The sequence below is a fragment of the Electrona antarctica genome (genome assembly GCF_951216825.1).
Source record: "Electrona antarctica genome assembly, chromosome: 12".
Classification (NCBI taxonomy): domain Eukaryota; kingdom Metazoa; phylum Chordata; class Actinopteri; order Myctophiformes; family Myctophidae; genus Electrona; species Electrona antarctica.
This window is the reverse complement of record NC_136793.1, coordinates 38,542,122-38,557,368: the sequence shown is the minus strand read 5'-3', so window position 1 is coordinate 38,557,368 and position 15,247 is coordinate 38,542,122. Positions and strand designations below refer to the sequence as shown.

Genomic DNA, 15,247 nt, shown 5'->3' with positions numbered 1-15,247 from the left:
AGGAATGTGTAGGCAGTTGTAGCTTTAAGAAATTATGGAGTGTCAAATCACATTAATTCTGATTATGCCAGAATAAAAAAGAAGAGCATGCTTCTTAGAAGAGTTGTATTTTTTTTATCAAGTGTATGGTGGGTGGTGTAGAAAATGTAGTCTACATGTGCTGTATACTGGCCATCTGATATTTTCCATTTATTGAATTAATTAAAAGTACAGATGACTACTAGGTGGCACTCATTATCTTGGTGGTCATGAAGTGACCCGGCTTAAAGCGGCCAACGCCAGTTCGTAGATGGTTCAGTGTGGTATGTTGCCGGCGTGGCAGGTCGTCTCCTCCTATCTCTTGGGTCCCAGATGTAGCGATGGATGAGGGAGGGCCCGGCTGACTCCAACGTCTGCTTCCAAGCTGCTGCCAACCATGCATTTCTGGAGATGTCCTCAGAGGTGGAATTAAGCATCTCTTGTGCTGCCTTGTTTTAGGGGTGGCGGGACTTGAGTCTGCTTGGAGGCGCTGGAGTTGTGGTATTGTGCAGGATGTGCCATTCGTTCTTTTGTACTTTCCTGGCCAGGACGAGGGTGGCAGCCTCCCGTCGGAGGCCGGCCGGTGCTATTCCCGCAAGGATTAGCAAGAGGGACACAGTGGTAGACTTCAAGCATCCAGTTATGATTCGGAGTGCGTTGTTGATAGCCACGTCAACCTTTCTCGCATGAGGGCTTTTCTGCTCTAGACTGGGTCACACTCTCTGGACGATATGTCAGGTAGGTCGTGTCAGGCTCCATCGGCGAGAGAACCGACCACTGTGGTACCCCGTTCCTCTGTCTTCTGAGGATGTCAGGAAGATCCTGTCATCCTTCTATTCTGCTATTGCACAGACTGAGCATTCTGACTGGTATGGAAATAGCTCCTCTCGGGAACAGTGAGCCCTGCAGAGGGTAGTGCACTTGGCCGAGCACACCATGGGGATTTTACTTTCCTCCCTGTAGGACTAGAATTCTAGGAGGTTCCTAAGTAGAGCTAAAAGGATACCCTTGAAGGACTCCCATCACGCCAGCAATAAATTGTTTGTGCCACAGCAGTGAAGTAAAAGCATGGTCACAAACCACTACCCTACAGAGAGACACGGAAAGGGCTTTTCCCTCAGGCTATCAGAGCTCTGAACAATGATCCAACTGGCCAGGATAAATGTCTCACCAACAGCACACAGGTTTTTCCCCTTTCCCAAACATCTTTGCACAAGGAGCACACTGTGAATGAATTAGCCTATTGCAATTCCTGTGCACTATTACTTTGATTATGCACTGATACTTGATTATTAAAATATGTAAAAAAAGATATCAAATGTGAATGTTATGGTCACTTAGACATATGTTGCGATCTTTTTTGTCCTCAGATAGTCTCCTGCCAGAGAGTCCAAAGCTGTCCGTCAATTTGAGTGATTTCATAAGCCTGTGCAATAGGCTACACTTCTGTATGGTATGCAGAACACACGCAACAGAGGACTGGTCCTATCATGCTGTTCCCAGTTTGGGCCACTTTCATAGACTGACTAATCAGCTGGCTGACAAGATAGTTTTGGCTACATGCTCTAGCTACAGTTTTATTTTATGTCAATTTGGACAGAAATGGGGCCGCTCTCATTTATATTCCCAAGTTGATTTGTGTTCCCAGTCCACCCCTGCAACGTAATGACACAATTAAGCATTCCCCCATTGCCCTGTGCCTGCACACACTACACTACACATACAGGGATTGATGCCCCTTTCAGTGTTGCCATGTCTGCTTATTATTTGCAGCTTTGGGTTTGTTTTTCTGTAAAGCAATTATATTTATATATGATATTGATAGTTGTGGGTTGCGTTCTTTTGAGCTTGTTTCTAAGTGTAGTTGCTTATTTGGCTTTTTCCTAATGTTGTTTCAACCAGTGGTTCTCAAACAATTTCATCTCAAGACCCCTAAATGAATATGTATGATATGGTCTACACCAGTGGTTCTCAATGTTTTCTGGGTAAAGTACCCCCAAATTAATACCTGGGTCATTATTCGGTCCACCTTGTCTTGACATAATACAGCATATCTCTAAATTAGAACACAAAAAAATCGGGAAAAAAGCATCTCTAGCCTACCATAGAACACAATGATTTGTACATAGAGGTTATACCGGTATAAAATAATAATCCATTTGATTTGAGTAGAGGTAAGCTAAAATGCCATATCCCCATCATGTTTATGTTTTACAAATTGAACAAATCAAATTCATACAAAATCTAAATTTTGAATTATTATATAGTAGGCTATAGTTCTAATGTTTCTCACCAAATGTTATTAATTGTGATTTAATGCTTCAAATCTTCAAATCAATGTTTGTCCCTGACTTGACTGTCCCCCCTGTTACGCTGAATCTGATGCAAATCCACCTTTAAATGTCCCCCGACTATTTCTCTACATGACTTCAGAAAGTAACATATTTCGGATAGGAAACCCAGAAGAAGTATCACTGTTCAATTTGCCTTTTTATCAATGTTTTAGTTACTGATGTGGTAAAGCATAACATGTCCACCCTGTTATACCACCAGTGTTCACAATGTGCTACCATATTCTTCATTACATGAGGAGTAATGGCCATTTTAGCATGAAATGTCCCCCCTGTTATGTCCAACATGTGTCCCCCCCTGTTACAGTGTAAATAATGGATATGGAAATAATGGGAATATAATGGATTAGGCTGGACAAATGTGTTTTTGTGTCAGCTGAACCTAAAGCTGCCCTCTGGCTCTTTCAGAAAAAAATGAAAGATCCTGTAAAAAGTATTTTGTTTTGAAAAGAAGTTACTAGGCTAAGACACCTGTGCCAGGGATCTCCATACAAGTTGTTAAAATGTTTGATGATGGATTAAGACTGGCACATTATAAATTGAAGCGGATAAATTAGTAGCTTTAAGCCTACTCTCTCCTCCTGTGTCCATCCTGATATGTTTTAATTCTGGCAACCCACTTGAACATGAGTGTCACTCAGTGACCCCAGTATGGTCTAGAAATAAAAAAATGTTTATAAACAGAATTACTGTCCCATCCATGCTTCATTCACCCTCATGCGTGCCCCTCCTCCATCAGCTGATGTGGGTAAATAAATGCCTCTGCTGCTTGTCAGGAAGTGAAGTAGTGCACGGATGGACCCGAGCAAAATGAGGAACCAACACGGTCTGGCTCTGGCACAAAGCAATCTGCACTGTTGATGGTAATGCATATATTGTATCGTATGAACAACACATCGTGGCAAATGTTACTATTGGCATAACAATCGTATATCTTTAACGTGAGCTGCCTGGTGGTAGTACCAACACCTAACTGTTCAAGATAGCGTTAAGTAGCGTTAGTAGCCTACATTATTAGTAAACAAAGTTGTTGTGATGTTATTTGCGGCTGCGTTGCGTGTTGATCACCTAAGTGGTGGTGATAAGTGTATGTTATTTCGCTTCTGCGATTGATAACGTTGGTTGATATACGAAACACATGACGTGTTTTTCAGCTTGACATGTAACGTTACTAGCTAACCTCGCTATCTAGGCAGCTGTAGCTATGCAGCTATCGTTAGCTTCTTCGGAAATGGTTGTTTCATTGTTATAAAAGAAGATATGTTGATAACGTTAGTTGTGAAGTTCCCCTCCTTTTGAAAATAACGCGCTTTCAACTAAAAAAAAGGGGTCGATGGGACACATGCAGTCGCGCAAATATAATAATTTAAGCCATAATCACTATAGTTGTTACTAAGTCAGTAAATAACATGTCACTGTATTTTTAACACTCTGTTAATTTGTTTGACGTGTGGCTGAGGACGTTACTAGAAGGGCTGATATTGCATAATATGATTGATTGCATGCATGGGTTATGTATTGGAATTTGGAATATCAGTCATTCTACCGCAGGTTGTAGGACATTTGTATGCAATTCCTCTTCATTGAATGGGTGATTCAATCATAATAGATCAGGTGTGTAAACAATGACTGCAAAGTTTTGTTGTTGTTGTCACTTTTTCAGAAACATGGAAGGTCTTGGAAGAGAGCGACCGTGGGGAAAGCTGGTCAAAGTAGACTCGTGTGAGAAGAGCCAGGTGTTGCTTATCAACAGGGAATGCACGGTCGGTCGAAGAAAAGGTAATCTTATCTATTTGAATATTTGTCTTCCCTCTTTTAAGTGTAAGACATATTTTATTGCTAGTTAAACATTTGATGCAAACACTACTACAGACAAAATCCCTCGGAATGGTTTATACATTATTTATAGTTTCAAACCGTTTATCAGAAGCTCATAAAAGTCAGGACAACGCTATCCTACTACTGCATCACAGACATAGCTAGTTCGTCTGCCAGTGTCTGGACCATTTACCCCCCCTCCCCCTCCACCCCATTCAAGACAAGACACAAAGCCTTCTTAATTCACCAAACTTAGACACCCCCTTCTGAGGATGACAAAGGAGTCTATTGCGATCATGTGTACCGAATATTAAGCAGTTTTTTTCTGTATGGAGTTTTACCAATGGTAAGGTTATGTTTTTGTCTACTCTGTTGTATTCAGTTTCAGAGGTCTACTGCACTATAAAGTAACTGGCCATAGTTAAGTAGTAGGCTGTGTCTGGGTAGCTGAAAATGACATGAATGAAACCTCTATTGATGAGCTTTGTCGATATACATTCTTAACATTGTGATTTCATTGATTGAAGTATTTATTAACAGTTTGCAGAATTACAGTACATTTCAAGCACAACTCAATACAACTGAGTGGACGACCAATAAAGCACTAGACTTGTTTACAAGAGGGTCCACCTTGTTCAATTCATCATAACATTTGGAGACATACAAATATACACTTCCATATAGCGAAAAAACAGGAAATCATCATAAAGGAAGTAAAAGGGGAAAGAAAACATACAGTGAGGGGGAAAAAGGGGTGGGTGGGTGATTCAGATTTTACGGGGGCCAGTTTTGAATTGCATCCATCCGTAGGTGCCCTTTGAGAGTGGTTTTGAAGGAGTCAAGGGATTCGCATGTCTTAACACTTATTTTGCCCAGGACGTCCTCACATGTCTTTATAATTACACCCATAGGAGGCCCAGGACTAGCCCAGGACATCTGGAAACGTCTTTAGGTCTTTAATGATATAAAACCCAATCACTAAATCCGAGACTAAAACAACCATGAAAGTCTCGAGTTGGAAGCATTATAAAGACCCATTTTAACCCTCAATGGCTTCCTTTCTGAAAAATAACGCTATTGTAAAAAGATTCACGCGTTTAGATATTGCTATCTACAATGAGCAGCAGACGGGAGCTGGTGCCACTTGAACCAGGACGTAACGTAGGACTACAAAATGATGTCGGACTTAAATACCGAATGGAACTATACCTCCCGGTTTTGGGGGGAAATGGAAGGCGTGGCTTTTCAGAGTAAAATCTGCCTCATCTGCTGTGCATAGGAGGGGCTAGCACCCCTCAAAACTAAGCTTACATGAAGATTATTGCGTACTGCTGTCGGGGAGAAACCACCTAACTCCAAAAAGAAAACCTTGTATTTTTAAAACGATGCATGCAATACTGCCTCATCAAAGTTGGTATTGTGACTTTATATATTGTCAATTACTTGCATGAGAGGGGAGAGGTGGGGGAGTTAGCTGGTTTGCTTTAGCAGACGGTTTAAGTGTCCAATGGAGTTAAGAGGTTTTGTCAGAAGTGCCTTTTAGTACTTTTCATTCCACAAAATTATTCATTGGTGTTCAATAGCATGGATTTATGGAAAAAACGAAGAAAAAGACCCGATATGTTATCAGTATGTGCTGATGGACATTTTGTATCTTTGCCAGGATGTGATCTATCTTTTCCTGCTAACAAACTGGTCTCAGGGGATCACTGCAAAATTATACAAGATGAGCACTCAGGGCAGGTGTGGCTCGAGGACATGAGGTATGTTGAAATCTGTTCCACAGTTAACTCCACATGTGGTACATATTTTGTACTGTACAATACTCAGGTTTAGGCCTGTTATTAAAATCAATCTAATGGTACAACACATTTCAGATAATTCAAATGCAAGAAAACTTGATGTGCTTCACATGAGATGTATGCAAACTACACCTTAGTATAGAAATTATTTTGTTTATTGGCATTGGCCCACTTTGTTTTGGTGAACAAAATAGTTTCATGCTTCCTAGTGATTATTGAGTTTACACATGCTGCATTTAATCAATTTGAACAAGTTGTGTATTATTCCAGGAATAGTTCCAAACTATTGTTAATGAATCATTAGCCTATGGTATATGGGACTGTTTGTTTGTCTTTCTTTAGCACCAATGGCACTGTCATCAACATGTCCAAGCTGGTGAAGAAGCAGACCCACATGCTGCAGAATGGAGATGTCATCTACTTTGTGTACAGGAAAAATGAGCCAGAACAAAGTGAGTGTACTGTATTTTGTGTTTTTAGTGGCCTTTGCAATTGACCTGTAGCCAATTGCTATTGGCAAAAAAACATTTTCAACGAACCATGCTGATAACTCCTTTTAAACTTAAAGCAATGGAGAGTTGTTCATTCAATGGTGACTGTGCCCACTCTTGTAGATCCCTGGAGTTATTAACTCAATAGTGCCATAGCCTCTACGCATAGACTACAGTATCATACATATTCTTCTGAGAAAGGCTTCATGATACAATATTCAATTCATACTAAATTAACCTAACCTTAACCCATGTCTAACCAATGCCTAGTCTAAACTAAGTATGCACCCCAATTAACTCTAAAATCACAGCTTTTAATGTATTTAATATGTAGTATTAAAAAAACTGTGAAAAAATTTACCGGTAATCTGCTGTAGACTTCTGAGAACGCATTGATTATCAGTTCCCAACTGGAGACACTAAAGCTAAATGCTTTCATATAAATATGAATGTTATTTTAACCAAAAGAAAAGTGATTTAAATTGAATCTCATAAGGAGGGTTTTGAGTGTGGTTTTAAACGTATATCAATCCAATGATATTTTGTCCTGTGGTAACAGCCACAGTAAAGGACACTCATGTTTGTTTTTACATCTTGCATAAAAACACAGCTCTTCACAATCAATAAATATATATTTTTCCTTAACTTGTAGATATTGCCTATGTTTACCATTCCATTAAACCGGAGCAACCTGATTCACAAGATAGTGGACGTAAGTAGCCTATTCAAACTTTGCTCAACATCTAGGGTATAACAATTATTCAACAGTTATTTTTGTGAGATTACAATGTTATTTTGTCCAGTCTGTATGGTGGAGTATGTTAATACAATATGCACTTATGCAATTGGGGTGGTTGTTTTTGTTCTACTTGTGGTTGACAAGTGGTACTACCTTCTGGTCAAAATAAAATGTTTCCTCTGAACAAGGAGGCAGGCTCTATTGGGGCAGGAGACCTGAGTTCAAACCCTCTGAACAAGGAGGCAGGCTCTATTGGCTCAGGAGACCTGAGTTCAAACCCTCTGAACAAGGAGGCAGGCTCTATTGGCGCAGGAGACCTGAGTTCAAACCCGGGCTAGAACTGGAAAGTTACAGAGTAGCTATAACCCATTTAGGACTGAGGCCGATTAAAAAAAACGCCTTCTAAATCCTGACCTAAGTTTCCTGAAAAACTTTAAATATCTTGCTATATACTGTAGCAACAAGAACCCCAAAAGGGGTTCCCATCCAGAAGGTTCAAAACACCAAAAGGGGTTCCCGTCCTGAATGGGTGAGTGGTGGGAGAAAGACAAAATTCTAATGAACTACAAGTCAAAAGACCAAATGCACACACTTTAATCTGTATTTAGCAGGTGTTGGACCAAATGCTGCAGACATGATGGAGGAGAGGTCATCTCACAGACATACTGTTCCAGTACCAGACCAGTCTTTCTCGGTGGAGCCGGTAGTTCTGGCAGGACCCCCCAGGCAACAGACTCAGGAGGAACCCCAGCCCTCCACCTCGTCCTCTGCCCATCTGCACATGAGTTGCCCTGCTGTAGCTGGCCCTGTTTTACACACTGTCTCCTTTGCCTCAGGTGGGTTCACACACTCAATCAGTTTTAATTCAACCCAAAGAGTGGATGCATAAATGTAACCAAATGGACCGTTACGGCATGTGCATCTAAGTTGGCAAAAACCAAACTCTTAAAGGTGTAGTGAAATGGCTTTTTGGGCATTTTATTTTGAAGTTTCAGCCTCAGACGGCAGGATCTTAGTTTCTGAACCAATCAGAGCGTTGCATCCCTCCAGGTTATGGGGACGTAGGTCCGTCTCATGCACGACCACATGCACGCACATGCACAGTGGTTTGTTTACAAGTGACAGAGAGACCTGCAGCAAAGCCAGGGGGTTATCTCTAACCTGTACACAACCTATAAACATATTTTAGCGTGATGATTAAGTTTAAAATGAGTAACACGCTGTCTGGATATCATCTTGAATGAGATTAAAAACGGGGTATTTCTGTAATCAATAGCGCACGGACGTGCATCAATGGGAATCAAATGGGTGAGCTTCATTTTTATTGATGTGTATCTACACGTCATCACGCAGCATATTTTTGTTTTAAGGAAGTAATTACATTTTTATTTTTATGGACATTTGATATAAAAACACATTTTTGTTGCATCCATTGTTATGCCCATATGATGACCACGGATATGCTCTAAAAGTGTGAAAAACTTATTTTTCATTTCACTACACCTTTAACTCTTTGAGCGTTTCAAGGATTTCTATATAGTAGGTAGACTTCTCTATGGCAGAATGGCGTTTTTTGAATGATTTATTGAAAATTCTCTGTTGTGAATGTGTGACAACGAAAGACCTTCAGAGAAAGCTTGACTTGTCTGCTTACAGGAAAAAAATGAACTGAGTTGATAAAATGTTTAGTTCTTGTGTTGGAAGCCATTTAAAAGAGCCTGCATTTACACTGTTTTCTGTTTCTAGGACAACCAAAAAAAGTTATGCCCGGTTGAAGTTTTATTTTCTAAATAACTTTTTTTCTGCTGGGCGTACATAGCCATGCAATATCTCATTTTAAAGGGTGAGTTGTCTAGTTCAATTAAAATAAAATAAAAAGTTTCTCACATGTACCACTGTAGATATTTTGCCATCTATAAATAGCATGGTCAGTCATGATCAATCTGACCTATCCAGCTAAAAGTCCCCATAGCTCTGAAATTGGAACATCATATAAACTCAATTCTTTTTTGGGGTAAAATTAGACATTCTAACGCACATTTTGATATATACCATGTTTACATAGTCTTACCAGTACCTTGTCTATTCATGCATGCATCTCAAAAACCTGTTATGAAGAAACACAGTTTTGATAAAAAACACATCCAAGGACATTGTTTTGATATGACTTGGTGCCCATGATATGTATCAAAATATAGACTTGAATGTATACTGTATTATAAAAAAGAAATTGAGTTATTACCATCTACCGTTACAGAGTAAATCACAGTTGAAACTTGCTTAGTCATATACAATAAACCTCACAATAGTGAACAAAATAGTCATGACAGGTCTAACTCATTGTAAAAGCGTCTTTTATTTTTTACGACTACTAACATAATAAAACTACATACAAAACAGTTACTCCTCCCCTAGCTCTGATCCATAGCTCTAAATGCGCATTTAGAGCTATGGATCAGAGCTACTCCTCCCAAATGTCCCCAAACCCAGTCCTTGACGGTGTGTGTGTGTGTGTGTGAGTTAACCTGACTCCGCCATATGGGGCAGCAGAGTGTACACTGTGTTCCCCCCTCCTGCTCCCATCTGGGAACTCTCAGGCAGACTTGATGCCCGGCCACAAAACGGCCTGGCCAATCAGCAGCAGCTTCTAGCAACTTCTAGCAGCAGCTTCTAGCTTCTAGCTGCTGCTGATTGGCCAGGCGGTTTTTTGGCCGGGCATCAAGTCTGCCTGAGAGTTCCCAGATGGGAGCAGGAGGGGGGAACCCAGTGTACTCTCTGCTGCCCCATCTGGCGGAGTCAGGTTATGTGTGAGTAGGCTAAATAAAACAAAAACTGCCCCCCCCTGAAATGAATGAATGAATGAATCCGGTTCGGTGTCGGAGAACGCCATCGCAGTCTTGACTCTTCATCCTCCTCATCCTCCTCATCTGATGCCAGTTCTAAATATATAAAAAGAAATAAACATTTTAGCTGTAGTCAGTGCACGCTACTATTACATGGCGTTTTACCCGGCTGCTGGCGATCAAATGATTTTATTGTGCAGTGTCTTTGTGGGCCGAGTCGTGGCATGAAAAATACAAATAGATGCTTGTATAAGTAGTATCACGATAAAATAATATGGCGACGTTAGAATGAAACACCAATGAGTGATCGCTGGTAATGTAGCTAGCTGCCCAGGGTATATCCAGCACCATTGCGTCGCAATCATCCAGCAACATTGGTACTGGCTATTGCCCGGGCTTGTGGCCCGGCCAATAGCCAGTACCATTTGTGCAGCGTTTGTTAGCAACTACTACTAGCCAACAGCCAGTGGAATGTGGTGACGCGATGGTGCTGGATATACGCTGGGCAGCTACATTAGCCGCGATCACTCATTGGTGGTGTCATTCTAACGTCGCCATATTATTTTATCGTGATACTAATTATACAAACATCTATTTGTATGCCACGATGCCACGATTCGGCCCACAAAGACACAGTACAATACATTCATTTGATCAGATGTTTTTGTTAGCTACGTCGATCACCTATAGTACCGACCCTTGTTATATATTCTCCGACTATGCCTGTCACGATGACTAAACCAGTTAGATCTATCCATATATGGTTCTACCACATCTATCTGATATCAGCACTAGGTCGGCTCGGGCCAAATATAGGGATCGTCTTACTAGACATGTCATATTAGGGCATTTTCGAATACAATAAAATTACCTTTTAGCGAAGGCATCAGCCTTGGTGGTAACTCCGGTGGGGAGAAGAAAAAACATTGCACACGTGTAATCCGCGAGGGTGGATGTTGCAGCCCGGCCAACGGTCTGGGACTGGAGAATGCCTCTGGACACGGATGGATCATTTTTCAGATTGTTTTTTTTGCGGCGACTGCAAACCTGGCTGAAAAACTCTTCCTCCAGTGCCCACCTCGGAGGAGTCAACCAACCCCCCTGTTCACTGGGGGCTGGGCGTCAGTTTCCAATAGGAAAGCATACACGTGTGTCACGTGACACGGGAATTCTGGGAAATGTAGTTGATATTTATGCTCAATAGTCTATACAGAGGTGCGGACCGAATTAATATATTGGTATTAATAAAAAAAGAGAACTACGGAAAATCACGTACAGGGCAGAAAAGACTAATGCAAAACTCCACGTGTTTTCCAGTAGTAATCTGTCTAAGGGTTAAGTGTTAGAGAGATCATCTTTTAATATATTATATAGGCCTATATTGAAATTTGATTTAAAGGATAAGCCCCTTGAGATGCATCATCTCGTTTTAGAGGGGGTCCTCTAAACATACCGTCTTGCTACAGATAATCATACATTGATCAAGACCTTGAATCTTATTTATCTGTTCAGTGTTCACTTAGTTAAAGTCGGTGTGGATTAAAGCTTCAGTTCACTGCTTTAAATTTTAGTCACTTTTGAATTTTGACTAGTATTCAATTTGTCTTTCCAGGTCAAGCTAACGAACCTGTCCCCGCACAAAAGAAATACACTGATATCCAGGAGCCAGAGAGGAAGAGGAGGAAAACAAACTATGGTCAGTTTATTATGTCTGAAGATTAATCGGTATGTTGTAAAATAAATGTAAGTCTGCGAAGATCCGGTTGGCATCACATTGTTTTCGTTCCCCACAAATGCGACATCAATTGGTTTTGTCTCGCTAGTCGTGCTACGAGTTAGAATAGAACATGGATATACCAGACCATTATTATACCTTACGAAATGATTATACCAAACTAAACACATTTGAAACTAGGGTAAAGGTCACGTGATGTAAAGTTATCTCCGCACCAACCGGATCAGATGGTTCAGGTGATGGTGATGCAATAGCATACGTCGCAGCTTAACAACAGAGTTCACTTCCCCACCCAGATTCTTTTTGACGGTCTGGGGGATCGAACCGGGAACCTTCGGTCGTGCTTCTCAAACGTTTAAGCCAATACTACCGTTACAAAATGTGACCTGCTCTACAGTTTAAGAAAATTGTAATTGGGGGAGGGGAGGCAGGTTTGGGGCAGCGCTGGGGCAGGGGCGCCTAACTTTGTTTCCAGGTGGGGGAGCACAGATTTGGACTCATGCGCACGCGTAGCGCGCGTGCAAAAATGCGCGTGCATGTGCCTCGTACACGCACGTTTTCGCGCATTTTCACACGGAAAAGTGGCTTTTACTTTCCCTCTCCACACGCAAGTTATATGAACAAACTGACAAAATGCATCATAAAAAGGCATAGGCCTATTTAGGCTACACATGACATTGGCAAGGCGCCGATATCAAAACAAAACATATAAATTATAGCCCTATTATACAACAGACGAGCTGACAGCGCAGCTGGGCTCGGCGACCCTGGTGTTGTATCGTCATCATTCATCATAGATCCCTCCCCGTCAGAATCTAATATCTAACATTAAATTGCAGCAGCATTCAGCAGTTCAGTTGGCACGGCGGCCATAGTAATTAGTAAATACTATATTATTTCTCACTGCAATAGTGACTATTAGAGAAATAATATAGTTAAATTGTAAATGCTTTACCTTAAACCCCAAATATTATTATACATATATTGGTGGGTTCGCAATGCGACGGTTCATTTTAACATGGTGGAGCAGCTGCTCCGTTTGCTCCATGGCTCAGGCGCGCCTGCGCTGGGGGGAATTGAAACGGTAGTATTTGTCACTTCTTTCTTCTCAGTTAACCCATTTTGGGCGGGAACCCCTTTTGGTGTTAGCATTATGTTATGCTTTAGCTATTTTTGAAAAATCGAAGAACGACTGACATAGAAACATAGCTTTTTCAGAAAACTGTCAGGATGTAGAAGACATTTTTAGAATCTGATCTCAGGTCAAAATGCGTTAATATCTGCTCTTCAGCTGAACTAAATTCAGTTTTGTTTGTTTTTCCAGACAAGGATTGTGATTTGAGCCTCCCACACTCATCCAGCACTGAAGCTGTAGGTCCACCCAAGGGAAGCCTTCAGGACCTGCTGGGCAAGGCTCCGGTGGAAGACACCAAGACAGACAAGATGGAGGAGTCTTTAACATGTATCATCTGTCAGGATCTACTGTACGACTGTGTCAGGTATGGCTGCAAAATCACATAGCTATCAGCATCATCTCATCATCTCATACTATATCTCATCTCATCTCATCTCATCTCATACTATAATTCGGACAATGTCTGTCTGAATGTCTGTCACTGTGACTGCCGTAGCTCCTTACTGCCTGCACCAATCACTCCCACTTTTCACACAGGCATTGACCATAATAATATGGAGGTCTTAACGAAGCCCTTTTTCCAATTTAACAAATTATAAATTAATAATGAATTTATTAGTGAATTAAAAATGCGAAAACGCACCCAGGGCGCAGTACCCCCCGCAAGTATTTCACAACGGGTAAGGGCTAGTATACTGAAACTATGGTTTTCCCAGTGCACTTGTAGAATGTTGGTATGACTGGAATATTGAAATATCTCACTTCATAATCACAGACAACATTTCTTCTCATTTAGGCATGCTTGCTTTTCTGTAAAAAGAAATAAAAGATGGCTGGATTATTGTTTTTCTTTTTTGAGGGGTGCTAGGCCCTCCTATGCCCATATTGTGTGTGTGTGTGTAAACGCAAACATTAAATGCCATTGATAATGAATGGCCAATTCTACGTCATAGTGTAAACACAAACACATTAAAAGCTGGACATAGGATGTGAATGGCAGAAATGAGATGATGTATGATGATAAGAGCACCATTCACTTCACACGGCTGTGAGGGGCGCCAGCCCCTCCTATACACAGGTTTAATGTTTGTCTTTAGTTAAATGTTTGTTTTGTAAACGCCATTGACAATGAAGGGAGATTACGTCATAATGTGCCTCATTACATCCTATTGTCTCTTTATTGTTAATGGTGTTTAATGTTTGTTGGCACTGTTTGTTTTACATCCCCATTACATCGCCTAATCAACATGAGTTAGACTTTAATATATTAGCGCCCCTCACTTCACACGGGTGTGATTTATTTTTTTGAGGGGCGCTAGCCCTCCTATATACAGGTTTAATGTTTGTTTTTAGTTCAATGTTTGTTTTAAAAACGCCAAGGGAAAATGTACATCATCTTATCCCTAACAAAAACATTAAATGCCATTAACTACAGAGAATTTGTTGGCACCGTTTGTTTTACATCACCATTACATCCCCTAATCGACATGAGTTTGACTTTAATATATTAGCGCCCCTCACTTCACACGGGTGTGAAGTAAGTTTATTATCACTGTCACATACAGGTGAATGTGCTTGTTTTGTAATGGCCTACTGTTGTCCTCAGCCTGCAGCCCTGCATGCATACCTTCTGTGCAGCCTGTTACTCAGGCTGGATGGAGCGTTCGTCTCTGTGCCCCACCTGCCGCTGCCCTGTGGAGAGGATCCGCAAGAACCACATCCTCAACAACCTGGTGGAGGCTTACCTCATCCAGCACCCTGGTTGGTATTACATTATGTACTCTTTAACCACCCTATTAGTTCTACATTGCACAAATGACAATCTACAAGCTCACGATACGTTGCGAAGTGTTTACGTGATATTTATAAAATAAAAATAAATCACTCGTGTGAAGTGAGGGGCTCTCTCTAGGTCGTCCTCAGACGAGCACTCCCATCGTCGCTTCCAATCATCCCGGTTCTCCATACATCTAGTCAGCTCGTTGGTTCTTTGTGCTCCTGTTTCTTACTTGAGTATATCCACATATGTTAATGTGGGATGTCCGTATGACCGGTGGCCATCTTGGTTCCCACAGCACTAATCTGCCAGCTCTTTGGCAGTGTCCTGCTAGTCTCATTCTCCTGGCTACTATTTTCTGGCTCACCCTTGGCATTCCATCATACAGACTCTTGTTGGTAATGTGTACTCATGCTGATGTTAACACATTGAGAGCCCACGCAAAACTGCCCAAAATCACTTTCACCTAGAAAATCCATTCACATTTTTGAGTGGTGTAAACCACTCCTACAACTGGCTTTTGTGTGCAGAAAAAAAT

At 41.2% G+C, this 15,247-nt stretch overlaps 1 protein-coding gene across 3 annotated transcripts in view; it reads left to right on the top strand.

Annotated features, from left to right (window-relative positions):
- Positions 1-3,092: 3,092 nt before the first annotated feature.
- Positions 3,093-15,247, top strand: part of chfr (checkpoint with forkhead and ring finger domains, E3 ubiquitin protein ligase) — a 28,924-nt gene continuing 16,769 nt past the window's right edge. For 2 of the 3 annotated variants that reach the window (XR_013791300.1, XM_079516758.1), the window contains exons 1-9: positions 3,093-3,232; positions 4,033-4,148; positions 5,851-5,950; positions 6,332-6,441; positions 7,133-7,192; positions 7,828-8,055; positions 11,675-11,758; positions 13,122-13,296; positions 14,539-14,693. Coding sequence is in view for 2 of the 3 variants with exons in the window: in XM_079516758.1 (XP_079372884.1) it covers positions 4,037-4,148; positions 5,851-5,950; positions 6,332-6,441; positions 7,133-7,192; positions 7,828-8,055; positions 11,675-11,758; positions 13,122-13,296; positions 14,539-14,693 (1,024 nt within the window). In the remaining variant the exon portion in view is untranslated. The remainder of the gene's footprint in view (positions 3,233-4,032; positions 4,149-5,850; positions 5,951-6,331; positions 6,442-7,132; positions 7,193-7,827; positions 8,056-11,674; positions 11,759-13,121; positions 13,297-14,538; positions 14,694-15,247) is intronic. The other variant, XM_079516759.1, reaches the window with a different exon arrangement.